The sequence below is a fragment of the Rhinolophus sinicus genome, chromosome 1 (assembly GCF_057876585.1).
Source record: "Rhinolophus sinicus isolate RSI-liver-muscle chromosome 1, RSI-T2T, whole genome shotgun sequence".
Lineage (NCBI taxonomy): Eukaryota > Metazoa > Chordata > Mammalia > Chiroptera > Rhinolophidae > Rhinolophus > Rhinolophus sinicus.
In genome coordinates this window covers 68797554-68825517 of record NC_142501.1, presented here as the reverse complement: position 1 = coordinate 68825517, position 27964 = coordinate 68797554, and the positions used below count along the sequence as shown (strand labels likewise).

General features: G+C 37.3%; 1 protein-coding gene across 1 annotated transcript in view; it reads left to right on the top strand.

Moving 5' to 3' along the window:
* TSPAN8 (tetraspanin 8) overlaps positions 1-15265 on the top strand; it is a 28555-nt gene extending 13290 nt beyond the window's left edge. Inside the window, exons 3-8 of the mRNA XM_019748927.3 lie at positions 2105-2242; positions 3661-3735; positions 3838-3945; positions 7988-8122; positions 10932-11015; positions 14973-15265. Coding sequence (XP_019604486.3) covers positions 2105-2242; positions 3661-3735; positions 3838-3945; positions 7988-8122; positions 10932-11015; positions 14973-15026 — 594 coding nt within the window. The 3' untranslated portion in view covers positions 15027-15265. The remainder of the gene's footprint in view (positions 1-2104; positions 2243-3660; positions 3736-3837; positions 3946-7987; positions 8123-10931; positions 11016-14972) is intronic.
* Positions 15266-27964: the final 12699 nt, after the last annotated feature.

The window sequence follows — 27964 nt, the reverse complement described above, 5'->3', positions numbered from 1 at the left end:
ACTCCTGTATAACACAGGCACAAAAATTCACTTTTTCATCATGATTTACTTCTGGAGATTTTAGAGGACAAATGGTAGACTGAGGCTACCTGTTATGAAGGTGATGAAGAAGCGCATGTGTGTCGGGAAGAAGAATTGAATTATGGAAGTTGGTAGCCCAACTCACCACATAGGGCCCTAGGGTTTTGCCTGAATATCCCACTACTTAACAGTCAGGCAAAATAAAGAGTTTCTGAAAGACTCTACAGACTATACCTTTGGGGAACAAGGAGATAGAATCGATAATATCAGACACAAGAAAATTTTTTTTTCTTAGTTTAAATTTTTTGTTTTGGCAAATGTATAGACCTGTGAAGTTACTATTATAATCAATATAAAAAGCATTTTATTAACCCATAAAAGTTCCCTCATATCCCTTTGTAGTCAGTTCCTCTTTTCCTTTTCACTCAGCTCAAAATCAAGAGCTGTTCTGATTTTATCGTCATAGCTTAGATTTACCTATTCTTGAGTGTCATATAAATGGAATCGTACAGTAATCCCTATTTTGAATACGGTTTATTTAGCTCAACATAATGTTTTTGATATTCATTCATATTATTGGGTCTATCAGTAGTTTGAGGAACTTGGGCTTTATAATTTAATTAATTTAATTGCTATAAAAACGCATGCTTTACTATGCTACTCTTATGTATAAAACACAAAATATGCAAACCAAAGAGGATGTCATGGGTGAAAGCAGCTGTTCCTTCTTTTTTTTAACATCTTTTTTTTTTTTTTTTAACATTTTTAAAATTAGTTTCAGGTGCACAGAACAATGTAATAATTAGACATTAATCATTTATATCCCTCACACAGTGATAAGCCCTCTCCCCCCATCCACTACCCCTCTGACATCGCACAGAGCCATTACATTTCCACTGTCTCTATTCCTAATACTGTACTCCGCTTCTTGTAACCGCTTCTTGTATATAGATAAAATTGCAGTTGACACTCATTATTGTTCAGCTTCAGCTTCAGGTGTACAGTGCAGTGATCAGGCATCTACATCATCCCTGAGGTGGTCTCCCTAATGAGATAAGTGTCCATCGGATACCCTACAAAATCTTTACAACATTATTGATTACATTCCCAAAATTGACTTTCGTATCCCCGTGGCAATCTTGTGGTTACCGATTGTACTTTCTAATCCCCTCACCTTCCCCCTTATCCCCACCCCCCCATCTAGCAACCCTCAGTTTTTCCTCTATGTCTCTGAGACTGTTTCTGATTAGTTCATTCATTTATTCTTTTCTTTAGATTTCACATATAAGTGAGATCAGATGGCATTTGTCTTTCTCTGTCTGACTTACTTCACTTAACATAATGTTCTCTAGGTCCATCCTTATTGTTTCAAATGGCAGGGTTTCATTCTTCTTTATGGCTGCGTAATACTCCATTGTATAAATGTACCACAGTTTCTTGATCCAGTCATCTACCAATGGGCATTTTGGTTGTTTCCATATCTTGGCTATTGTGTATACTGCTGCAATAAACATAGGGGTGCATAATTTTTTTTTAATTAGTTTTGGATTTCTCCAGATAGATACCTAGGAGTGGAATTGCTGGATCATAAGGTAATTCCATTTTCAGATTTTTGAGATACCGCCATACTGTTTTCCATAGTGGCTGCACCAATTTGCAATCCCAACAGTACACAGGGGTTCCCTTTTCTAAACATCCTTGCCAGCACTTGTTTGTTGATTTATTGATGATAGCCATTTTGACTGGGGTGAGGTGGTATCTCATTTGTGGTTTTTATACACTCATTTGTGCTGTTCCTTCTAAATTTAAACTAACTGGTGTTTTAAAAGCCTATTGCATTGCTTCCATCCAATATCCAATATATCAGCTTAGAAAAATATAAAGTTGGAAACATTATTCAGACAAGTAACACCTCAATAGAATGTAAGCTCTTTGAGGGCAGGGATTTTTCCCCTCAGTATAGATCACTGAAATATCTCAAGGCCCAAGAACAGGGCCTGACACATAGTAGGTACCCAGTGGATTTTTGGAATAAAAAAACATCAAGGAGAGGAAATTTCTGATTTCTCTTTTTTATTTTCAGATTTTCACCAATGGGGATTCCGGCGTTAACCCCTATATTGCTGTGAATATCTTGATTGCTGTGGGTGCTACCATCATGATTCTGGGTTTCCTGGGGTGCTGTGGTGCTGTGAAAGAGAGCCGCTGCATGCTTCTTTTGGTGAGTGCTCCAGACAAATCCCAACCTTCACACTTCTGAGGATTATCTCCCATCCCTGATGTCTGTCAAAAGGACTTGCCAAGATTGATGGAACTCCAACACTAACTTCTGTTTAGAGGGTTTGATTGTGGTGGCTAATATGTTTAGGTTAAAGGACATCCCGAGAGAAGACAAATTTAGTCTTCATTTGTTCATTATTATTGAGTACCTGCTACGTGCCAGATACTGTGTTAAATGATGCACGGACATTAAGGTAATTAGAACCCATTAGGGAAGATGGACAAGTAAAAAATTAGCTACAATGGGAGTGGCCCAAGAAGAAAAGGGCAAGGTTATAGGAGGGAACTTTCAAAGCAGAAGCCAGAAGTGAATATGGTATTTGTACAGGTGAGGTTGTAATGAGCTTTCTGGGGGGGGGCGGGGGGGGGGGGAACAAACTGGCCTTTTGTGCGGACTGCAAAGCCTTGGGTATTGCTAGAGAGTGGCAGAGGCTATTTTCGGTAAATGATGGGAGATGAGTCTGAATGTGGACTGTGGCAAAATCATATTCCATGCTAAAATAATTGTAAGATAGTGAGATAATCATGTCTGTCACTTAGAAAGCTTCAAGAAGGATGGATTGGTTTAGGATAACCCACAGACTTCACTTTTAAAATACACAGTAGAAAATAATAAATGGATATAGAAAAAATATTAGAAAAATCATCAAATATCGATTAGATATAAATCTGACTTAAGAGTTTACCAGAGCTCCTCTAAACTTGTGTCTCTCATAAAATAAGTATTGTGTCAGTCCTGAAAAAACATTTTTTAATTGTTTATTATGAGGGAAGGTAGAGAAAGAGATTTAATGAGACTCCATAACATCCATAGTGGTTGATTTTTTTATTTAATAAGGCCTCATTTGCAATTTGAGGAATTTAATTACACGAGGAGCTTGTTTTTAAAAATAATTAATTTGTGGGCTGTATTCTCCAAATTTATGATTCAACAGATCTGAGGCAGGTTTCAGGACATTTATAACAAGGCCCAGGTGATTTTGATAGTGGTAGAAACATTTTGTAGTCAGTTCTGAAGTTTGTTTGGAACTTTGTGTTTGATGAAGAATGAGGAGAAAGATAATATTCAAATAATTTTATCTAAGTTTTAAAACTTTCCCCCATTTGACATCATACTGATGCCTACAATTTCATGAATAAATTTTCATTTTAACCACTTTCTATGGTCAATATTTGGAGCAAATGTTTCTGAGTAGTAATGGTCCCAAAATTTGCTTCTTCAGGCAAAAGGTGGACTGAATAAAGGGTGGGTCAAACTGTAATATGACCCAGACTGCAGAAGGAAGGACCATGTCAAAACGTCCCGATATGTTATTGAATGAACTGGGAATAATATACATGCCTTTTCCTTTTTTTCAGTTTTTCATAGGCTTGCTTTTGATCCTGATCGTGCAGGTGGCAGCAGGTATCCTAGGAGCTTCTTTCAAACCTGAGGTGTGTACAAATATGATATTTGATACTTTTGGAAAAGTCTGAAAAATCAAAATACTACCTTGTGGCTTGAATAATTTAACAATATTTTTTTTAAATTTTCAGTTTGAACAAATTATGAATACGACTCTTCATGAAAACGTAGATCTCTTGAGCGGAACCGATGAAAATGCAAAATCATTCCAGACAGCCCTGTCTAAATTTCAAGGAGAGGTAATTAGAATTCGTAGGGTATTTGGGGAGTTGGACATAATTCTTCTGGGTTTACTTAATTTTTAGCAGGCAGATTCCTTACAGATTAAAAAAAAATTCTCCATTTTGCAGATTTTGACTGATGATTTTGTCACCGTGCATTCAGAAAAATCCACGAATATTTCTACTTTTCCCTCAGCATCTTGTGAAGTTCTAAAGCAGTTTAGAATGACAGAGATTAAGAAGATATGTTTTATGACAGATTAAGCCTCGTTTGGGCCAAATCAATAATTGTTTGAATGTTTACCATTTAGAAAGATAGTACGTTTGGGGTGTTTGGAGAGTATCCCTCTCTCTCACTCCATGCCACCCTCCTCATAAAAATAATTATAGCTATCATTTATTACTACTTACTATGCACCAGGCTTTACCTTGAATAGCTCATTTAATTCTCACAACAACACTGTGAAGTGGATACTATAATTATCCTCGTTATTCCTATTTGACAGATGTGGAGATTAGGTCTGGGAGAGGTCTGTCAGCTGACAAGTGATGGGGTTGGAATTTGAACCCAGGTCTGACTAGTTAATTCTCTTTAATCAATACACTAACCCCCTCTCCCCCCAATTTGTAGTTAGTTTGCTTATTTATTTATTTATTTATTTATTTAGGCTGCTTTGCTATCTTTAGAGTAAAGTCACAACTTGGGCAAGCATGGAAGGTATTCTACTATCTGGCTCCTACCTAATATTTTAATTTTATGAAACACTGCTTCATAATGAAAACACTAGTCCAGCTAGGTCTGTCTACCCAGGATCCCTGCCTTTCTGCCTTTGCGTCATTCCCCATCTTTGGATGCTTACTACTTTTCTCTTTCTTTCCAAATACTACATGTACTTTAAAGCTTGACTGAAATAATATTACTTACTCTGTTAAAATCCTTCCAACCATACCTTTACTCGTGATTCTCATCATATTAACTACATGTAGCATTCATTTCACATATGTCGTAGAAACTCCCAGAATCTTAGAGGAGAACTGGATTTTACAGAACATGACCCTAACTTCTCATTGACTGAAATATTTTATGCTTATGTTCATCCACCCGCCAATTAAATATTGAAGAGCTGACAGCTTACCAATTTTTGCCCATCCTACCCCATCCCACTTATATCCAAGTCTGATGATTAGTGTGTTCTTTCTTAATTTGAAACAAAAACTGCCTCCCTAGAATTTACATCTTTTAGTCCTAGTTCTTCCTTCTGGAGTTTCAGAGGAAAAAGAAAATCTACAGAGGGGTCTATGCACTGCAACCTTTTCTTTGAAAATGGCTATCGTGTGACTTCTAAAAGCTTTGCTGTTCAATTTCAAACATCCTTCCTTGAGCTATTTATCAGATGATATTTTTCCAAAGCATTCCCCAGTTCCCATTTGGATAGACGTCAACTTGTAAAAATTCTGCCTGAAGTATCATCTCCAAGAGCCAAAACCTGATATGAGTCAGTCCCTGCTTAAGTTTCTCTGTGTTGTGCTTTTCCTAGTTCCCCTGTAGCTGCATCCCTTGACCCTCGCCCCTCTGGATCATTCCCACTCTAAATCCTGGATTCATCCAGGTTTAAAGCAGGAAGAATTTAGGCAACTCAGTTCCTTCTCTGGGTGGGACTGAGCATCCTTGGTTCTCCCTGGTAATTGTCCTGGAACAAAAGGTACTATAGGTAACCACTGGGTCTCTGGGTTGTGTCCTGAGTCACACTTGCTGCACATTGCCCCTGGTATCCAAGCTCTCAGTGCCAACAGTGGGGATCTAAATGTTCTGTTTGTTGTAGCACAATTCTGAATTGTTTTCATTCTTATACACTAATCCTGTGCCTGAAGCTCCTTGTGTTCACAGGACCCCTTAGTTCATTCCATTGTACAGTCTAAGCTTTTTTCTCTTATCCACCAAGACTCACTCCCTTTCTTCCTCCCTCCCTCCCTCCCTCCCTCCTCCCTCCCTCCCTCCTCCCTCCTCCCTCCCTCCCTCCCTCCCTCCCTCCCTCCCTCCCTCCTTTCCTCCTTTCCTTCCTTCCTTCCTTCCTTCCATCCATCCATCTGTAATGCTTCTTTGGAAAAACATCCTAACTCAAACTCTGGCTGGTTGATCTGGGGCCCACCACACATGGACAGAAGGTATAGATATTAAGTGGCTTTTGCTTTGGATTTCAGGGAATTCCCATACAAATTCTCTGCTAACATAATAATGGAATGTGCCCCTCTTGGATTCTTGATGATGACTGTTTGTCAGAGGTTATTGTCTCATTCCCTGCGTAGTGCCTTGTTCGTCCATCTGTTATAACTCTTTCAACAAGTCCTGACTGACTTCTTCCCCAACTGCTCCCACATCTGATTTGGTGACCAGATATCACGCCAAGTTTAGCCTTTCCATAATAACTCCTACTCTGTCTTCTGTGTGTAAGCCTATATGCCTCCCTAAGGAATCCTGAGGTATCTTGTATTACAAATATAGACGATTATGTGACTGCACATAGTGGGACTTGTATTCCTTTTGGTCGGGAATATCTGTATCAATTAATACTATTCAAGATTATTTACTCAGAAAGAGTGAGCGATTAGTCATGTCTACCATGAGAACAGGAGAGGAGCGCATTTCAAGATTGCCTTCTTTGCTAATATTGATTGACCTTGGGACCAACTGAAATCTCCGGCTTTTTGTCGTATGAATGCCCATGGAGTCATATATTTGTGCAATTAAGTCTTTGAGCCAAAGTGCATCAGGTAAACTTGTTAGTTTAAGTCCATGGTTTGAACCATCTTTGGAGCTCAATTCTGTTCTCCAATGTATTAATCATCACTCCCAGCACTAATCAGCTACAGAGTTGAAAAGATACTTTCAGTATCTTTATCTAAATCATTGCTGTCAATGTTGAACAGATCATGTGCAGTGAGAACATAATGGAAATAACCACAAAGCAAAAACAACAATAATAGTTAACACATATTGAGTGCTTTCTGTAAGCCAGCCATTGGGCTAAGCACTTCATATCTTCACATAGATTTTCTCATTATTATCTTTACAACAAATCTACAAATTAATACTATTACTAGCAACTATTATTATCTGTATTTTACAGATGAAGAGGCTGTGGCACAGAGAGGTTTAAGTAACATGGGCTATGTGGTCACCCAGCCAGTAAGTGAAAGTTCTTCCAATATCCTGGCATTACAATACATCTGAGCCTGGAAAACCACCCAGTCTGGGTTTCATTTGCTTCAGCAATTTTTGTCTACCTCTCTCCATGAAGAGTTTTTTCCCTAATGGAGCAAACAGGACAAGATGAAGAATAATTACTTCTCTCTTTTATCTAATAATATGTACACTGACTGAGTCACTGGGCTTATCACTTCCTTCTTTTTGTTCCCCAAACATGACCACAAATTCCCATAGTGTTTCCCCATGTTTCGGTTTGTTCTGGGCCTTAATCTTTCTGACATATTCGAAGAGTTTCGTCTCTCATTTGTACCCCTTTCCCTCTTGTACAGATGTCCATGTAAAATTTAATCTGATGAGAGGCACGCTGAGCATTTTCTTTGGCCTTGAAGAGGCCTCTTACCCCTCCCCTCCTAGCTTCCAAAAGTGATCAAAGATCATGAGATGGAAATTTCATTTTTAAAACCTCTCATTTCCTTTGAGCAAAAGTTCTTTAAAGAGATCTTGACTCTCTCAGGGCCTCTTGGGAAGCTTCTTTCCAAAAATCTAGGGTATGTAAATCTGATGTTGCCTCTTTTTGTCTTGAAAAACTGGAAGGTGAGTTTTTTATCTTCTTTCCAAGTTCTTCAAACTTTTACATCTGCAACTCATTTTTCCTTGCTTAATATTAAGACCCAAAAGGAAAATTCTGTCATTTTTCCTTCTACATTCAGAGATGTAGGTGAGGTAACTTACACAATATTTTAGTATAAGAAACATCTTAATAATGGTTTCAGAAGAATATGATTCAATGTATTTGACAGTGTTTTTATCTTCTTTAGTGACTGCTTTTTGTATGTCTTTTTCATCAAACAGTTTAAATGCTGTGGTTTGGTCAATGGAGCTGCTGACTGGGGTAATAATTTTCAAAACAATTACAAGACGTGTGAATGTACAGATATGCCAGATTCTTCTTGTGTAGTTTATGAAGGCAAGAGTGTTTACAAACAGGTAAGAACAAATCAAATTTGGCACAGTACGTCATTCTGTCAATTTTTTTCACAATGCCAGTCTTTACAAAAAATTAAATTGCAATTAATGGGAATCATGATATAAAAGTCCTAGGAATTTCCCAAATAAAAAAGAAATCTTTATTTAAAGATAAAAATGGATATAAAGAAGATGAAAGTATTTCATTTCTTCTGTGAGTCTGGCATCATTTAAATTCAACTCTAATAGATCAGAGGAACATTCTACTGCAAGGAGAGGCAAAGTACAAACTAACAGATAAAGGTTTATTTTGTCCTCTCTTTGGTGATTTTAATCATTATTCTCTATTTCTTCTATTTTAACATAAGTTCTAGAACTCTACACTTTCACTTTAATTTTAAAATTAAATCTTTCTTTTCCTAATGTTCCTTTTCTCAAGTAATTGTACTGGTATAAGGAAAGGACTTGGCCTGTTTGGGGTTTCAGCTCTGGATGTTAAGTGTACTTACTAATTCGTCCAATTATTACTCCAATTTAAAAGTTGCCCCAGATATTTAAAGTCAATTGAAAAATCTGGGTTTATCTTTTATGTGTTGGTAGATGTCATATTTATGTCACTTGTGGATGGCAATTTGTGAATGTCATATTTCTTATTGCTGAATTCATCAGATACTTACTGACCACCTCCTATGTGCCAGGCCTTCTACCAGCCGCAGGAGATCCATTCCTGAACAGGGCACAGTGTCTGCTCTCAGGGAAGAGAGAAAGATAATTAGGCAACTTCAACGCAATGAACTATTGATATTTCTTGGATAGGGGCAGGCACAACGTGTTATGGGACCCCCATCTAACTTAGTCTTCGGGGTTCAAAGTATGGCTTCCTAGAGGGCATGATATCTGTCTCTAACCATAGAGCTTTATATAATTTGTTTCTTTGGCCTGGAAGGAATGTGTATAAAAATGACAATTGATATTAATATTTCATTTATTTTGTTATTTGTTAGTGCCCCTACTATGTGTCCTACAGACCCTTGCTAGAATCAGACATGCTTCTGGATCCTCTAGGGGATTATAGTCTAGTTGGGAGAAAGATATATAACAGCTATTATAATTATGAATTAATTTCTGTAACACCTGAAGATTATTTTCAATCTAGCATTGGTTTAGTAATGACTACTAAGGTTAATTTTATATTAGGAAATAGAAAGTATCTCAGGAGAAATTTCTCTCCTGCAGACTATCATATCCCTAATGATTTTACTAATCATCAAAATTAAGGAGACTATGCTGAAGGGGAATTGCCGTTACTAGTATTTAAAGTAACACATGCAGGAGACATTATCTATCAGACTACATGTCTTTTTATTTTCCAAGTAATATCAGTAAAAATATTTTATTCTTACTTTTTGTATTCCTTCCTGCTTCCTTCCTCCTACCTAATTCTAGTGACACAATATCCACAGGGAAGGAAGAGGGAAATAAATATGGTGTAAACAAATGTGGCTTCCACTTAGGATAATGAGGAAATTAGTAAATTCAATTGCAGATTGCTATCTGTCTCCTTGATTCATTTTAAAGATTCAACTCAAAGATGTTTTTCCTCAGGATAGATTTTGAAAAGCCCTAGCATTATCCTTAAAAAATAATAGGCATTCTCTCTAAATTCACACATAATTCAGTTGAGTATAGGCTGAAAGCTGCAGCAGTTTCCCAAAAGGAAAGACATAAATTCATAAAATACTTCCATTTGCCTTGTGTCATTTACAAGAAATCTGGAAAAGTGAAAAATCTGATATGGGCCATAATTTGTTTCTTTTTTTCCCCCTCCCTTTTGCCAAGATAACCTGGTTATGTAGAGAGGAAAGGGGGAGAAAACTCCTTGAGTATAACAAATGTGACTCAGTAGATACAATCATTAATCTCCTGGTTAATCCTAAATGACACAATAATTTCTTCTAATGTTTATCACTTTGGATCAGATGAGAATGGAGAAACCCATTGCATTCAGGAATGAAGGGGGAAAGACTGTTTTACTCAGCCTTATGGAGAACTTTTATTTTATTTAACAAATAGCGATATTTTTGTTAGCCCTTTGCACATATAAGACTATCATAGATAGCAATGATATCTTTTCTGGCAATATAGATAATAGCACTATGACACTGTGTAGTACTTTGCATTTTTAAAATTATTCATATAATTTACAATTTTTGGTATTTTTAGGTCTGGTCTGAAATGTTTTAAGCTTGGAATTGCATGCTGGTTTGAATAAATTTCAAAAAATATAGTAGAGAGGCAATTTTCCAAATTCTCATTTTTAGCTAAAGTAAGGACATAATAATGGACATAATGATTTTTTTTCTTTTTAAGATAAAAATAAACCTGATAAATATCAGTAAGGGACTTTTGAAAAACTTTATTTAAAAATGAAAATTTGCACTATAATTAGCTGAAACCCCAACCAGGGAATTCTGCTGCAGATTACCAAACTGAAAAATACACAATCCAGGTGATAACAGCTCTGAAATGAATAATTATAATATAGGATAAAATTATTATTTATAACTAAAGATCCTTAGATTCAGCAATGACATAGTGGAAGCAAAATTTTATGTTTCAAATGCCTTCTAAGATACGAAAAATCACAAGTTCCACCTTTTGGAGTGGGGAGGCGCGTGAAGTGGAGGCAATAATCCAACTCCTTTCTGCTGAGTTTGTTTCTTGGTAACAATGTAAAAAGTCAACCCAATGGGGAGAAAAATATCTTTTTCAAATAAGGTCATCAAAATTTGATTAAAAGTAACTTTTTATATTTTGTTTTTTTTAACAGCCATGCATTTCTTTGATAAAAGACCTCGCTAAAAAACACGTTATCATAATTATTGGAATAGCGTTTGGACTGGCAGCTATTGAGGTACAGTATAATCTTGCATTACTGACTCTTTATTCATTCTCTTGTTTGTTTGTTCATTAATTCTTCTAACAAATATTTATGGTGAGAAAAATAAAAACCAGGTGCTTCAGAAAAGCACTGGGTACCAAGTACCCAAGGGCCATCATCTCCCTCTACTGGCCTTGGGTCTGGGGAGGGGATTGCAATCTTATGAACTGAGCAGGGCTAAGCCTGTTATTTCTGAGTGATCTCTCTACTGGGAAATAAACACTGAATTTATTTCCACTTAGTTCTTAGTTCCAGATATACTTTTTCCATTGAAAACTACTTACAAGAATTAAAGTTCCTGAAGGTAGAAAGAAAAAGCACCAAACAAATCCAAAATACAACCTTTACATTTTCTCATCTCTCTTCCTGATTTTGAAACTGAAAATAAAATCTGAACTCCAGAGTGTGGGGAGCTGTTTTCCTGCTATTCCATTCTGGAGAAATCCAACAAGTTCTAAAAACTCCCGAGAGTTGCCTTTGATTTTTCTCACTGTAAGGACTCTGGACTCACTGGGAGACATTTCTAAGGAGGCTCTACTTGAGGTTTATGTATTTACTCTTATAATTTTGATTATTGCTGTTGAAAAAAAATTCTGCATAGGATTTTTATCTTGATGGACTTTTTTGGCATGTTTGTTCTTTTATTTTCTTAAGAACCTAAAGGATACTTTTTACATTGCCTAACACTTTGCCGGAAAGATGAACTAAAACAATTTCAGAGAAGCCTTCTTGGAATCATCTTAGCTCTTGGTTCATTTAGATATCAAGTGCGTCAGATTTGCTCCCAAGCCTGTTCATTGCACTGGCAGAAATCCTAATGATGTGTGGGATGTCTCTTAGGTTAATGCCTCTGAGGCTCGTTCGCTCAGCTGAGTGACTGCTGCTTCACTCTCATGGAATGCTATGCACTGTCCTCCTTGGGATTTCTGGTAGCTTTCTATCTCTTTCTTGTGCCACGTCATTGCCAGATTGGAATTTTTGCTGGGATTGAAGCAATGTAGTGTTCTAAGTGGTCATTTAGGTTACCGGTGGAATGCCCCAGCCAGCCATTACAGAAAAGGTAGGGGCAATTAAGCAGTAAATTGCGATATTGAGTATTACTTCCTGGTAGCCTAGATGAATAGGTCTAACTATGAAGCATTCTCTGCTGGAAACATGGCTGTCTTTCTTTATGTCTGATACAGGACCAAAGTTAAATGGTGCTGTGTATGAAGTCTATTTCTCTCTGTTTTGCCTTTTGTGAAATGTCCTTTATTTCTCTGCTTTGTGTTCTGAGTTAATGCTAAGTTAGAAATATGAGCTTGGGGCCATAGAGGTGAGTGAAGAATCACACACATTTATACTCATACATTTATAAACATAGATCACATACACATACATGTTGTTAGAGTGGACTTTAAATGAATGATTGAAAGAGCTGGCTTTAAATGAGGTATTCAATGTAAGTGTCAATATAAGTATCAAATTCCATGTTAGATGTAAATTGACCATGACTGGCTCCAACCCACAGATGCTTTTAAGAAACTTCTCAAAAGTAAAGCCAGAGAAAATAAGGATATAATCAACTGGGGAGAGTGATGTCTCTGATATCATAGCCAAAGGCATTGCCAAAATCTAAATACATTTAATGGAAAATAAGATTACAAGAGAAATAGCATTTCAGCATTCTATGAAATTGGTAAACTCCATGAGTTCATTACATATTTAGCTATTTTATTGGTTGTTCTAAAGATGATTAGAGAATACCTTAATAAAACCCTTTTAATAGGTGTGGAATTTATATATGTCAATATAAAATATAACATTTTTTTAGTTACAATTAAGTGTGATTTCTGCACTATATGTAGATAGTTGGTTTAAAGAACTGTTTGAATTTTTTATGTTTTAGTCTCTCAATCTAAAACCTCCAGATTTGAAAGGAAAAACATCATTTTATAGTCCCTCTTTTTATTCAAAGAGGTTTGAAAATAGTCTTCTGATATTCAATCTATAAAAATGTATCTAGAAAATGTATATTAGTCACTCTTACAGTCATTAATACTAGTTGCCTAACACTTAGACCTGTTTCCATTCTGTTTCCCAAGTTCAAATTCAAGAAATCACAAAGACTCAGAGAAAAATCCCTCTAATAAATATTTTTGAAGAAAACATATTCAGACTATCTCCATAAAAAATACCATGTGAAAAAAATTAGTCTCCGGCGTTTAGACCTTTGGTATTAGTCTGCTTATGCACAGGTTCTGATGGAATGGCCCAATAGTTATTTTCAAGGCTCTGTTAAGACCAAATACCTGAGGGATTCTTCTGAGGTAGGGTGTTAGGAATCAATGCAAAAAGGGTTCATTTTGTAAGAAAATTTTACCTACGGACAGTTTTGGAAATCTCTTTATTCCAAATTAAATAACCAGACCATCATATCTCTCCTCATTTGTGCAACTTACAAGCACAAAAACTGATCAGCAGGTTCTCTTCTCATTTTAACTAAGAAAAAAAAAGCCACTGGCACTGATAGTCATCACACTTTGTAGGATAAAAGTTATCCTGACAGGAGGTCTTAGGAATAGAATAGCCCAGTTAAAAGAGAGAAAAAGGATCATTTTATAACATTTTTTAGACTGTTCCAGAATATGGGAACTCATGCACACTACTTGGCAAGTTTATCCTGACTCTTCACATACGTTACCATAGGATGAATCTCTTTTAATTACCTGCTATTTTTAGGAACAAGGATAAATTTTCTTCTCAGAGGCAGTGAGATGCAAGAAAGTGGGGTATTAACTGTCTAGTCTGCTGATGAATAGTGGCTTCTGTTTCAAGGATGTGACAGTGAAAGGTGATAGTTGCCTTCTCCCAGTATTTTGCCCGTTTCCTTTCTTCTTTCCTGATGCTTGTCTCCCAGACTTGAGGCTTGGGACCAAGACAAAAAGACTACATTTCAGAGCTTTTTGAAGTCATTCTAAAAGAGTGACATTGAGAACATTCTGAATGAAAATCATTATTTTTGCAGAGAATTGGTGCCTACCTTTTTTTTTTTTTTTTTTTTTTTAATAAGACAGCAATGCTGGGCAGTAATACTCAGTTGAAATGCATTTCCAGGAAAGAATTATTAAACAGGACGCCTCAATACAGTAGCAGCACTTGAGATGACTCAGCATAAATGGCAGCTAGCCCTCCTACTGCCTCCCCTCAAAGCAGGCTGATGGGGAGGAAACTTTCCATCCGTAATACCCACCGGTCTTTCTGTGTCATTTCTATAACAAAGCCACAGCACGGAAGTCACCAACTGCAGAGCCAGTTAGGGCAAGTTTTGGAATCCCTAATTCTTGGGAGAGTCACTTAATGAGACAGAAATTATGTCCTGGATTTTTAACGGTGCTTTTTCACTTCCAAGGAAATTCCTGAATTAAGCTCTCCTCCATAGATTTAGAAGTTTTTTAAGAAAACACTTTTTTTTTTTTTTCATTCTTCTTGCAATGCCTAACAATATGGCAAAGAAATTCTAGACTCCTTGATTTTTAGGAAGATAATCTAGACCAGATGATCATAACCCTTTTATGGAAGCAGTGGACATATTGAGTCCCCAGAGTCTGAGTTCCTCAAGCTCCAGGGAAGATGCCCTACAGAAGGGGTGTGTGTTCGAGAAGGGTGGGGTGTTTGGTGGCAGCTACTAATGCACAATCAAATAGGGCAGGTGGGAGGTGGGTTGGCGGGCTGAAAACTGATTAAAACACAGAACTACTCAGAGAACTTTCTCAATGCTCTGTTGTCCCATTGGAGTCTCTAATTTCCCAAGAAGAGAGATGACTTAGATAAATAAAATTAAAATGGTTAGTAACCAGAATATTTTCATGTATAATGTTCTTTCAGGCTGTTTATGTCTCTAGCATTTCCCCTTAAATTCCATGTTAATCCTGTTGTTTTGTTTTCTAGATCCTTGGTCTGGTATTTTCCATGGTCCTATTCTGCCAGATTGGGAACAAATGAATCTGTGGATGTGTCGAGGTAGCATCAGTCAAACTCCTTTAAAATTTTGCTTTGGCCTTGTAACTTTAAACATCTGAGTGCTGTATATGTTAGGGGCAGCTGTCCTATTAAAATTTCTTATTTAGCTAGACCCCGGATATATTCTAGACATATTGAACATATTTAGGATTTTAGTAAAATAATACTAGGAGAATGATATGAATGTTCATTTTTACTCAAAATAAAAATAACATGCTTTACGTTGGTGCTTTTTTGTGTGTCTGATCGCATTGTGTTCAGGTGGTACTGTGCTTAAAACATTCACCTGGAGCCATCCAGTGGAATAGTCTTCATCCCTGAGTGACAGGGCCATAGTAAATTTAGGCAGAGCATCTGGACTTTTCAGAAGCAACACCCTTTTGTGTGGTGTATCGACCATTAGTGATGAAGTTGAATTAAATCTCCAGTTGAAAAATTGAGAGAGTGGCCCAGCTAAAAGAGTCACCATCGCCTTTTTATTTATGCCAGTCTCTCCTAACAGTGTCTTTCTTTTCTCTCTGTCCATTTATGGAGACGAGATTTGAGTGCTGTCTTTCTAGCCATTGAATTTCTGGTTCCTCTCTGGACCTTCCTCTGGGACATAGTTATAACTGCTTTTATCTTTCTACTTCTCACAGACATGTTTACATTTTACTTTTTATTGAGGTATAATATACACAATAAAGCAAACAAATCTTAAGTGTACACCTGTGTAAGTACTGTCCTGATTAAGATATACGATATTTCCGGAACACCAGAATGCTCCTCCACGACACCTCCCAGGGTGTGCTAGAGCTGGCTCATACTGATGTGCCCGGTCAGACTGTATCCATATTCATCTCTTCCCAACTCTGCTCAGTGACATCACATTGGGAGCTTGAAAACCACCATGGTGGGAGTAGTTATACCATGGGAATTGACATATGATATAAAAATCATTGATTTTGTTTTTTTTGAGAGCTGGTTGTTAAACATTTACCAGTACACCACCGCCATTCTCAGCAAATTCCTCCCCACAGGTAATCGCTCTTCTGAATTCTATGACTGCAAATTCATTCTGCCTATTCTTGAACTTTCTATAAATGAAATAGTAAAATGTGCACTCTAGCTTCTTTCTTCCTCAGCATTTCGTTTGTGAGATTTATCTATAGTATTGCATGCAACTGTATTTTATTCTCATTGCTATGTAGCATTCCATTGTATATGAATATATATCACAATATATATCATCCATCCCTCTGTTGGTGGACATTGGGTTTCCTTCTGATTTGGTGAATAAAGTGGCTATAAACATTCTTTTACTTCTTTTAGTATGTATATGTATACAGTTCTAGGTAGATATGCAGAAGTGGAATTACTTTGTATACATATATTTAGATTCAGTAGATTCTGTCAAGAACTTTTCTAAAGCAGTTGTACCAATCTGTGCTGATATTAGAAAAGTATGACAAACTCAAACTCCTCTTTTGAGGAGGAACAGGAGGAAGAATGGCAGTCATTGTCAAGTAGATCGGAGTGACCAGTAAGGAGTGGGAAATTTGGGGGAGCCCTGGACTAGGTTAGATAACCTGATTCTGTGCTCCCCTGTAGATGAATAAAGTAACTGTCCTCCTCTGAGCACATGTCTCTCCTGGGAACTATAACAGAAACTATACTTTTATTACCTTGTTTCTTCTCACCACATCCTGATGAGGTAGATACTATCAACTATTATCCTCATTTTGCAGGTGAGAAAATAGAGACTTGGAGCTCTAAGTTAGGTAACTTGTCCAGAGCCAAACCATTAGTAATTGACAGAACTGAGACTCAGACCTCGACAATTGCTTCCCAGACCCTGGCTGTGGATCATGCTCTATTTGATTTTCCCATAATATGTCAATAAATAAATTTGCCATGTATTATTATAATTACCTAGTCACACATTGCCTCTGTTAGTATACTACAACTCCTTGAAGATACTGATTATGTCTTATTTGTCTTTATGTCCCCAGTACCTATTGCAGTGCTTGGCACATAATAGACACTCAATAAATTGTAGCTAAAAATAACACTTAGATTTACTGAGAGCTTACTATATGCCTAAAAATATTCTAAGCACTTTGCATAGAGTAACTCATTTAATCCAGAACAACCCTTTTAGGCGAATACTATTATGAGACCTAATTTACAGATGAAGAAACTTGGGCCCATGAGGTTAACTAACTTTTCTTAGGTCATGGAACTAGTTAAGTGGAGGAGCTGTGATTCAGTCTAAGTGACTCAAAACCTGTGCTCCTTATGTTATATCATTTGTGCCCTACTTTACACTGTTGTTAGGAGAAGTAGATAAGGAAACAAATATGGAAGCTCCTTTGCATAGTGTCAGGCACATATTAGGATACTTTCTAGAAATATTTTTATGGTGTCAATCGTATAAAGAACTATGTCAGCCAGGGTAGGCAGGAAAACAAAAACTCTCTAGCTATTTAAATAATGGAAATATAATACAGAGAATTGCTGTATTAGTCGGTTACCATAACAAAATGCCACAGTCTGGGTGGCTTACCCAACAGACATTAATTTTCTCACAGTTCTGGAGGCTGGAAGTCCAAGGTCAGGGTACTGGCAGATTCAGTTCCTGGTGAGAGCCCTCCTCTTCCCTTGCAGATGGACCACCCTCTTGCATGTCCTCCTATGGAGGAGGGAGAATGAATGAGCTCTCTGATGTCTTGTAAAAACAGTAATCCTATTGGATCAGGGCTCAACCCTTATGACCTCACCTCACCTTAATTAATTCCTGACTCCAAATACCATCACCCTGAGGGTTAGGGCCCAAACATGAATTGGGCTGGGAGATGGCACAATTCAGTCCATAGCAACTGATTACACAGCTGAGAGAAGAAGGAAGGAGCCAAATAGGATGGCAAGGTAAACCGGAAATTAGCAGTAGGAAGTTGCTACCACCCTTTGGACTGACAATGACAATGTTACCAGCGCCCAGGATCCAGGACCGAGGGGTGGAAGATGGAAGCATGGCAGGGACAACAGAGGAAGGGCTGCCTCACAGGAGTAGGACCCCATGAAGGTGACCGAATAGCTACTGTCAGAACGGAGAAAGGGAGAAGTAGCCTGACTTCTTCCCTCCTGTCTATTTCGATCTTTTTTGTTTGTTTGACATTGTATAAAACAATGCAATAGTTAGACATTTACACCACTCACAAAGTGATGACCCCTCCCCCAATATACTATCCCTCTGACATTGTAGATACTTACAATTCCATTGACTCTATTCCCTACGATGTACTCCACCTCCCATGGGACTATATATATATATATATATTAGACATTCAGTATCATTCAACTTCATCTTCAGTTGTATAGCGCAGTGGTCAGGCATCTACACAGTCTGTGAAGTGGTCTCTCTAATAAGTCCAGTGCCCATTTGGCACCCTATATAATCTTTACAACATTATTGATTATATTTCCCAAACTGTATTTCATATGCCTGTGGCTGTATTGTGACTACTAATTTGTACTCTCTAAACCCTTTACCTTCTCCCCCATCCTCACCCCTCTAGCAACCATCAGTTTTTGTTTTTTTCTCCCCCTGTATCTCTGAGTCTATTCCAACCTTTTACCAGTACTTCCCATTGGCTGAACTCACCTAGAAGCCAGAAAACAAAGAAGCCTGGACCATGGAGTTTCTCTGATACAAAGCAAAGCTGAGAATGGCAAGGCCTGGACTGAGTGGACTGGGAAAGACTGTCATAGCAATTGGAGATTTAGAGAGCAAGCACACAGAGGCTGAACTGCTGATTAAAGGGTCTGCAAATTGTGGAAAATATAACTTGAGATTTCACATTTTTATGAGAAATGGTACAATTTCTTGGATTCTTTCTGTCTTGGCAAAAATTCAAAGCATTTTAGGGATAGAGAGGAGTTTTTAGAGCAGTCGTCTTAAACTGACGGCCATTTGCCTCTCTGGGGATATTTAGCGATATCTGGAGACATTTTTGGTTGTCACAACTGGAAGGTTGGGGGAATATTAATGCCTTTAGAGGCCAGGGATGCTGCTAAACACCCTGCAATGCACAGGAACGCGCACCCATGACAAAGAATTACCCAGTCTAAATGCCCACAGTGCTGTGCTTGAGAAACCCTGCTTTGGAGAATCACATCTAAATATCACAATATCCTGTTCCCCGGGAGCAATAGGTGCAGATTATCCTGGAAAGCGACTGGATTGGAGTCAGGAGTCATTTTAGAAGGGCTCCAGCAACTTGATGGCTTTGTGACCTTTAACAAGTCACTCAACTGCAAATGAGAAATTTCATATCTAGAAGAAGGCGTTTATTTGCTTGTGATAGTTCACTGAGATTTTAATTTTGATCTTTGGTACTGAAGGTGATGATGAGGAAAACATTTACTCTCTTGAAGGATATTAAAATCGGGTTTAAGAATAAGCTCATATTTTACCTTCATGCTTCCCAAAACCAACTACAGTATTAAAAAGACATTACATTTGATTAAATTACTTAAGAATCACAGCAAGAACAAAATAAAAATTAACTCTAATCAAATTGATAACTCAATGTAGATGAAAATGTTTCTTCCAATTAAGAGAAATGTAAGAATTATCTCCATTATAATTAAGACTGTACAATTGCACTAACTTAGATATATGAAATATATATTAAATTTTGACAAATCCTTCTCAAACCTGTCCATTTCTCTGCTTCCCTATGGCTACCATCCTATCTGATCTTTCACAATCCCTCCTGAGGTAGAAACACCTACTGGTCTACTCAATACCCTTTCTTTCTTTGTCTGTCTTACTGATACATATCCCTGATTTTGTTGGAATATAATGAGCCCGACTAAAATATTTTATTTCCCACCACCTACTGTAGTGACACTCCTCTTTAACACACCTAGCAGACACACAAAGAATATACATAAGTAGTGAGTGTTTCTCATCCTCCACAGCAGCAGGCTGATCCCGTTTTTAATTAATCTCACAGTAACGTAAGACCATCTTTTAAACGACTGAATTTGTTGGGCCCAATAGACCATTAAAGTAGAATTTTATCATATTTGATAAAAGAGACACTCTCTCATGCCTGTAATCTAAATTGACCAAATTTCACATAATTTGAACTGTACACAGTCGAAAAAAATGTAAGTTCTTCTGTACCCTAGACTGGGGGGGACACTGAGATGGATGAATTGGGTGACAATACAAACCTTCCTTTAAGTGCTGAAACCTATGTAACTTTACTAACCATTGTCACCCCAATAAACTTGGATAAAATAAAAAAAAGAGGTAGTTCTGTACTAGACAAGCACAGTGAGCAGGCTGGCAAAACTGGAATATTGTTTCAAATTGCCTCAAGATCTGTTTCTGGACTCCTTGTTTTGTTCTATCCTTGAACTATTACCATACGGTTGAATATTATAAGGCTTGATGTAAAATAGAATAAGCTCTCTCACTTTGTTGTTAAATGCTATGGTTGTTCTTTGCCCTTGTGTTTCCGTAAAAATTTTAGAATTAGCTTGTCGATTCACACACACACACACACACACACCACATTCCTACTAGAATTTTTATTGAGATTGAATTGATAGCTTACATCGGTACAACATTTGAGTCTCTCCATCCATGGCATAGCTATCTACTTACTTAGATTCTCTTTAATGTCTCTTAATAACATTGTAGAATTTTTCTATTAGAAATCTTTCAATTGTTTAATAAATAAATTTAGCCAAGTTACTGGATTCAAGGTCATCACATGCAAAATTGTTTTTCTATATATCAACTACAAAAAGTAAAAATTGGAATTTCAAAAAAATCATTTATAAAAGAATCATGAAATGTCAAATACCTAGGAATAAATACAATAAATAATTGCAAGACTAACAAAATTCATAAAACATTCTTAAGAGAAATTAATGTATGTAGACATAATTTTGGGATTGATCTTGAATCTAGTAACCTTGCTAAACTTACTAATTAATTTTAATAATTTACCTGTGGATTATATTGTGTAGGGACTTTCTATGTGTACCACTGAGTCATTGGCTAATAATACAGCTTTATTTCTTCCTTTCTAATATTCATACTGTTTAATTTCTTTTTCTTGATTTATTGCATTGACTAAGACCTCTAGTGCAATGGTGAATAGAAGTGGTGTCATCCATGGGTGTGCAATGTAGATATATAGGTTTTGTTTTTGTTTTTGTTTTATAAATTCTAGGATTAGGGTATGCTAGTTTCATCAGTAACCAAAATCATACCAAAATTTAGCACACGACTAGAGACATATGTAAAGAAAAAGCTATTTTAAGTTGCATTATTGATTAGAAGTTTTGTAAGTTTAGAAGAAAAAAGAAATTTGAAGGAAAGCTTGGATGGAGTGAAATAGGAATTAACAGCATTGGAATAGTGGCAGGGGCCAGCTCCCCAAACATATTTTTCCCCCAAGAAAAGCAGTAATGGGCACTGGGCTGGAGAGAAACAGATGGCCCTAAACACATATTTTAAATTAGCAACATCCACATTTCTCATTATGTGAGCATTCAGCCACTTGGAAAGCAGTTTGAGTAGGAACATGAACTTGGAATAAAAAAATCTGGATTTAAATTCCAGCTCCATCATTGTGTAACCACAGGCTAGTTGCTTAATCCCTTTGAAGCTCAGTTTCTCACCTGTAAATTGAAGATAATGATTCATACTTATTAGAATCATTATAAAGATAAAGTGAGACAACATAGGTACGTTACTGGTTATACAAAAATGTACAATAAATGTTAGTTTTCTGCCCCATTTTGGTTTGAATTCTTCTTTATCTTGTGTTGCTGTATAATAGTTTTGACATATTTAACTACATTCTTTTATCTTGGTCTTTCTTGTCTCACCACCACCCTTATGCTTCCTCACGGTTCAAGAACATAGTAGGGACCTCAAGGAGGAAGTGATAAGAGTGGGAAGCAGAGATACTGTGCAGTGCTTCTATGCAGCTTTTGCATTGAAAGCTTAACATTTTAAGGTAGATATGTTCAACTCATGGGTTCTGGGCTGTGTTTGCTTTCAAATGTGTTTTGTATTGCTTCACAGTGCATACAATGTTTTAAATTGTTCCTAGCACTTAAAAACTGGGGTACTTCATAACTCTGGGATATCTGGCACAGCTAGATCTGCATTTTCAAAAGTAGAATTGGATAGAACTACAATGCTGTTCCTTGAGGTGGGCTGTTGAACTCCAGTTTGGCACAGCCCCTTGGGCCTGCTCCTGCAGCTGTGGTAAGCATTCACGTCTGTGTGTCCTACCTGGGGATGTTTTATGAATTTGAGGTATAGACACATATTTGGCAGAAGCAAGGAGGAGAGATTTAGACATTGCTGGACCCTCACCAACTTAGAACAGGTATCTCCCAGATCCAAACTGTGGGCAAGAGAGAATGAGAGGAGAAAAAATGCGTGAGTTCGATGTGAGTGTGTGTGTGTGTGTGTGTGTGTGTGTGTGTGTGTGTGTGTGTGTGTGTGTGTGAAATTAAAACTGCTTGGCCGAGCACCTGGAGAGGCAGTAAGCCCTCTAGAGCAGGCATAGAAGCATCCAAACAGCCTCATGCCCCAACTGTGGCACCAAAATGATACTCCTACCTCAGGTGTGGCTTTGTCCCAGAAGTCACCATGAGAACTGAAACAAGGTCTTTCTCTTGGTGCTCTCTGTGCAACCGTGGGCCTTATGAACAATAATCAGATTGGCTCCTCCAACTCCCTCAGTGCCGATCTCTGGGCACTGAGGTTTCCAAAAACTTGTTCAGGATACTTTTCTACCTTCTGTGTTTCCCGGAAAATAAGACCTAACTGGACCATCAACTCGAATGCATCTTTTGGAGCAAAAATTAATATAAGACCCGGTATATTATATTATATTATATTATATTATATTATATTATATTATATTATATTATATTTTATATTATATTAAAGACCGGGTCTTATGTTACAGTAAAATAAGATCAGGTCTTATATTATTTTTTGCTCCAAAAGAAACATTAGAGCTGATGGTCTGGCTAGGTCTTATTTTCCGGGAAACACGGTATCCCCTATATCCCTCTCCACAATAGGCAATTAAAATACAATTTACTTACATTTTTTTTTTTTCTATTTGTTTCTATGACTTGAGAGTACTGGCTTTTATTCTTTTTTTTTTTTTTTTTTTTTTTTTTTACCTCTTTGCCCCCCTGTCACCACAACTTTCTTGAAATCTGGTCCTGTGGCTTCCACAATTCTACCATCTCCTGTTTCTCCCTGTCCTTTTCTATCTGCTTCCAGCTCTCTCACCATCCCTCTGACTGCCAGTCAGGCACTCACTGAGCTGGCTGTTCTTTCTATGTCTATTCTATATTCTATTGCTTTCTCCTGGACACTGTTCTAATTTGGGAGTTTCTCAGGCTTCTAGTCTTAGTCTACTTTCTTTTACTTCCTCTTCCTTGTCAATCCTGACTATTTTCAAATCCCCCATGAACTATTAGGTCTTAAAATCCATAGCCCTGGTCAGGACTGCCCTTCTGAGTTGAATTTTTGGCTGCTAAGTAGAGATGGCTTAGACAGAGCTGCTTCTCCGTCTGCCTTTTTGACATTGGGTATTAGCATTCACAAAGTAGTCACCTCAGAGTCATCTTCAGAGCTAGGCATCACGGTCATCTTCAATATCCCATCTTTACCTAGTCTAATTGGGCTCTTCTGTTCTATCTTCTCTCTTTCTCTCCCACTAGTCACAGCCTCAGTTCGGGCCATCATTATTTCTCTTCGGGATCATTGTAATAATCTCTTGATGGCTTTTTCTACGCTTGTTGGTTCCCTCTTTAAATCCATTCCCCATGGTGCCACAGGAATTATGATATTTCTAACATGCAGATGTTATGTTATATTACTTTCTCCCCAAATTATAATTGACTACAAGGCTCTTCATAAGAACGAATTCCACTTCTTCCTGCTCATCTCCAGACACTCCTCCATATGAACCCCATAAGGCTTTAACTTTGTGTTCTTCTGTTACCCCTTCATATTTCTGCCATGCTACTCCCTATGCCTAGCATGACCTTGGTTCTCATTTGGTTGGATTCCCTCAAGGTCTGGCTCAAAAGTCACCTCCTCTGTGAAGCTTTTCTGGATCTATTGGGACTGAATTAATTTTTCTACTCGTCTGCAGTTTCCCATAACATATTGTATTTATACATTACTTATTCTAATGTATTTGGCTAGTGTTTTGTTGCCTCCATTTTATTATAAACTTCCTGTGTACTCCTGAACTCCTGAACTCAATTTGTTCCCTAGACCTTGGCATGGCACCTAGAATAAATTAGAGGCTCAATATGCATATGTTGTCATTAATATCACCCAGTCCATTTGAAGAAAGGTATTGATGCCTACCTTACAAAGATTTTTCATTAAATATCAAAATATTTATTTAAAATTATAATAACAATAGTTGTAGTCATATCGTGCTTACTATATGTCAGGTATGGCTCTAAGGAATTCATATATATTAACTCATTTAATTCCCACAACAATTCTGTTATTTAAATTATTATCCTTATTTTATAGATAAGGAAACTGAGCTACAGGGAGGTTAAGTAAGTTGCCCAAAATTAGTGGAGCCCGGATTCAATCCCAGCAACATTCTTAAACCACAATGCTATAGTACATCTTGTGGGAAAAAGATGATTTGTTTAAGAAATAGAGTTTTAGATTCTTTCCAGAGTAGCTGAATTGCTGAGAGTGATACTTGAACATCCAAGTATGTTGACATATTGCCATAAATCTAAATGGAATGGTCTCCTTTCCGCCATCCTTAAACTGTGTATACCTTCATCATAACATTTATTACATTGTATTTCAAGCCTTTGTTTCCATGTCTTTTGCTTGATCGGGAACAATTTGAGGCAAGAAATATGTGTCTTTTAACTATTTCTACCCACACCTGACAGATGCTTTCCCAATCAAGGATTAGTGAATGAAAGACTATGAAATAGTGCTTACATTTTGAAAGATATTAAAATTGCCATATCCACAAATTAAAGTTGACAAGTCCTATGACTAACAACCAATTAACATGACTCCGAGAGGTACCTGGAGATTAGATTATTCTGTCCTTTTTAATGAGAGGAGTTTGTTTAGTTACCACTTTGATCTCCTCTTTCTATTACAATGAGTGGTGATTAAGAGCTACAAAATCTGGAATCAAATTTGGGTTCAAATCATGACTTCATCATCTAGTAGCTGAGTGACCTTGGATATGTTACTTTCTCTTTGCCTCATCTGAAAACTAAGGATAAAAAAGGAAAACATCTCTATAGGGCTGCTGTGAGATTAAATGAGGCAATGCATGCACGATATTTAGAAATATAGATAGTACAGTTAGTATTCAACGAGTGTTAGTAGCTATAGTATCATCAATATTATAAGAATAGGTAGAATTAGTATTAGAATTTAAATATTTACTTATCAAGTTTTGGTTTTGATTTTGAAGCTTCTTTATACTTTGAAAAAGGTTTAGGACCATCAAGGACTTCATCTTCAAAGCCCTGAATTTTTGAAATAGATTTTGACACCAACTCCTCCACAAAGTGATAAATCTTCTACTCAGAATCTCTTTCCAAGGCTGCTGTCCAGAGATCATGTTAAGCTGTGGAACCAAAAAGACAAAGGATAATGGGCCAGGAACTGAGCCATATGGAATGACAGACAGTAAATGAAAGGGGCTTTCATCCGGGAATCAACGTGATGTTAAATAGCATGTGTCATGTCAAGTGAAGAGACAGCTTAGCTAGCTTTGCCGGCAAGGTGAGACCCAAATAAGTCATTCTATTTAATATAATTTGAGCATCAGTTGTAGCAAAGCCAAGAGCAATAACTAACTGAGACAAACATGACATTGCACCTGGCTCACGGTATCTCCAAGAATAATTTGTGACACTATGTCCAGTGATTCCAATAGAACATGTTGTTCTCTGCAGAAATTGTTACTTTGGAAAACAGGGTTCATGGCAAAATTTGAGATGAAAATGGTCAGGAATGTAAGAAACAAGCAAGAAATCATTAGTAAGTTCATAACTGGAAGCCATAATAACTGGCAATTGAACTTAATTTTTTAATAACAAAGAAAATGTTTACTACAGAGAAAGGCAAGTCAAGCAAACTAAGCCCAATAAGTACTCAGTAATAAAATGTGTATCAAATGTATATAATGAGCATTAGAATGTGGTGAATATTTGTTGAACTGGGAAAAGTGAATTCTCCTGGGTCTGGAAGCTGGACCCATGGGTTGTAAGATGGGCTAGGAGCCTGGCTCTATGTGATACTGGCTACACTCCCAATACCTTTTTATATCCTCATTAATTATCCCTTGGTGGTTTAAAATTCTGGACTTTGGAAAATACTTTCCAAAGATCTAAAGATCTAAAAATCTTAGATAGAAAGAGCAAGTTTCAGATGGAAGAAACAACTTTCTTTCCTGGGAAACATCCAGCCATAAAAAATCTAAAAATATCTTGGAAAGGGCATATATTTAACAAACCGAAAGCAGAAATTCCATTTTCCCTACTTCCCAGATTACTCTCATATGTAATTATCCTATATCTTTATGGTTAGATGGTAGCAATGTGTGTCTTGGTTAAAGAATTGAGAATCTTGTATTTTTCAGTCAAGGGAGAGGAAAAAGAAGGAACAACGTTGGGGTTATGAGACCACTAAGTATCCAAAAAAAAAAAAAAAAAAAAAATGCCTGTTGAAATAGACTTTTCTGAGATTGCTGAATTAAACTGCAATGTTGGATTACTTGTTATTATGAAAAAAATAATTAAAATTCTTTATGTAACTTATCCAATCATCTTAGGAAAATGACCACTCGTGTAGAAGAGGAAATTATTCCAGGCACCAACATTTATTTAGTACATGCCAGCTATTTATCAGGTTCAAGGCTAGACACTTTACATACTTTATCCCATGTCAACATCTCAATACCAATGCCTGGGTCCCATCCCTAGAGATTTTGAATTAACTGGTGATTATAATGTGCAGCTGCAGTTGAGAACCATGCCCTTAGAGGAGTCCCGTGAGAACTAGTTTCTGCTCCCAGTACCTTTTTTCTCGTGCCGTTGAATTCCATCAATTTTCTCAGGCGTGTTCCCTCAGGGCATCTGCATGCCACTTACAGTACCAGGATGACCTTGAAACACACCCAGCAATTCTTAAATATTTTCCACTATTGAGCCTGTGTGCAAACCTCGTAAATTCAACATTAGGCTTTCCATGGGTTCTGTCTTGGTCCTAGATTTAGAGTGGAACTTGGAACAGCTGATCAAGTGTTGCCTTTCTAAAGACGTGCACTAGCAATCCACAGCTATTTTCCCCCTTGTGTTCTGCAGAGCACAGAGGACTCAGCAGTCTTACACTAAAAATAGCAAAACATTGTCCTGTCTTCCGCTGTCTCATGTGTGATGACTATCTTTTCTTTAGACTTAAATCTTTGACTCAGGTGTACCTGTAGAGTAAGAGGCATCAGCCTGTGGTATAAAGCCCCCACCATGTGGCTTATGATGGTATAGTGGCACACAACTTTCCTGAAATTTGAACTGTACCTCCTCACCGTACTCCAGGTCCTCCTACCCCCATGCCTTTGCTGAGACTCATGGCCCCAAAATTTTTGTGAAGCTGCCGATGTGAAGTCTTGTCTTTACAGAACAGCTACTTGCCCGTGGACAAATGGCCGTAAGAAACAATCACTTGCCGAGGTCAAGCTGCAACAGATAATGCCAGTCACACAAGGGTAAAAACCCTCCTGGCATGCTGTAAGTAGGATTTTTCTGAACCACCAAGGGCATTCCTGATCCGCACTTTCAAGACAATGGTCCGGGAATCCATGCCCCATGAA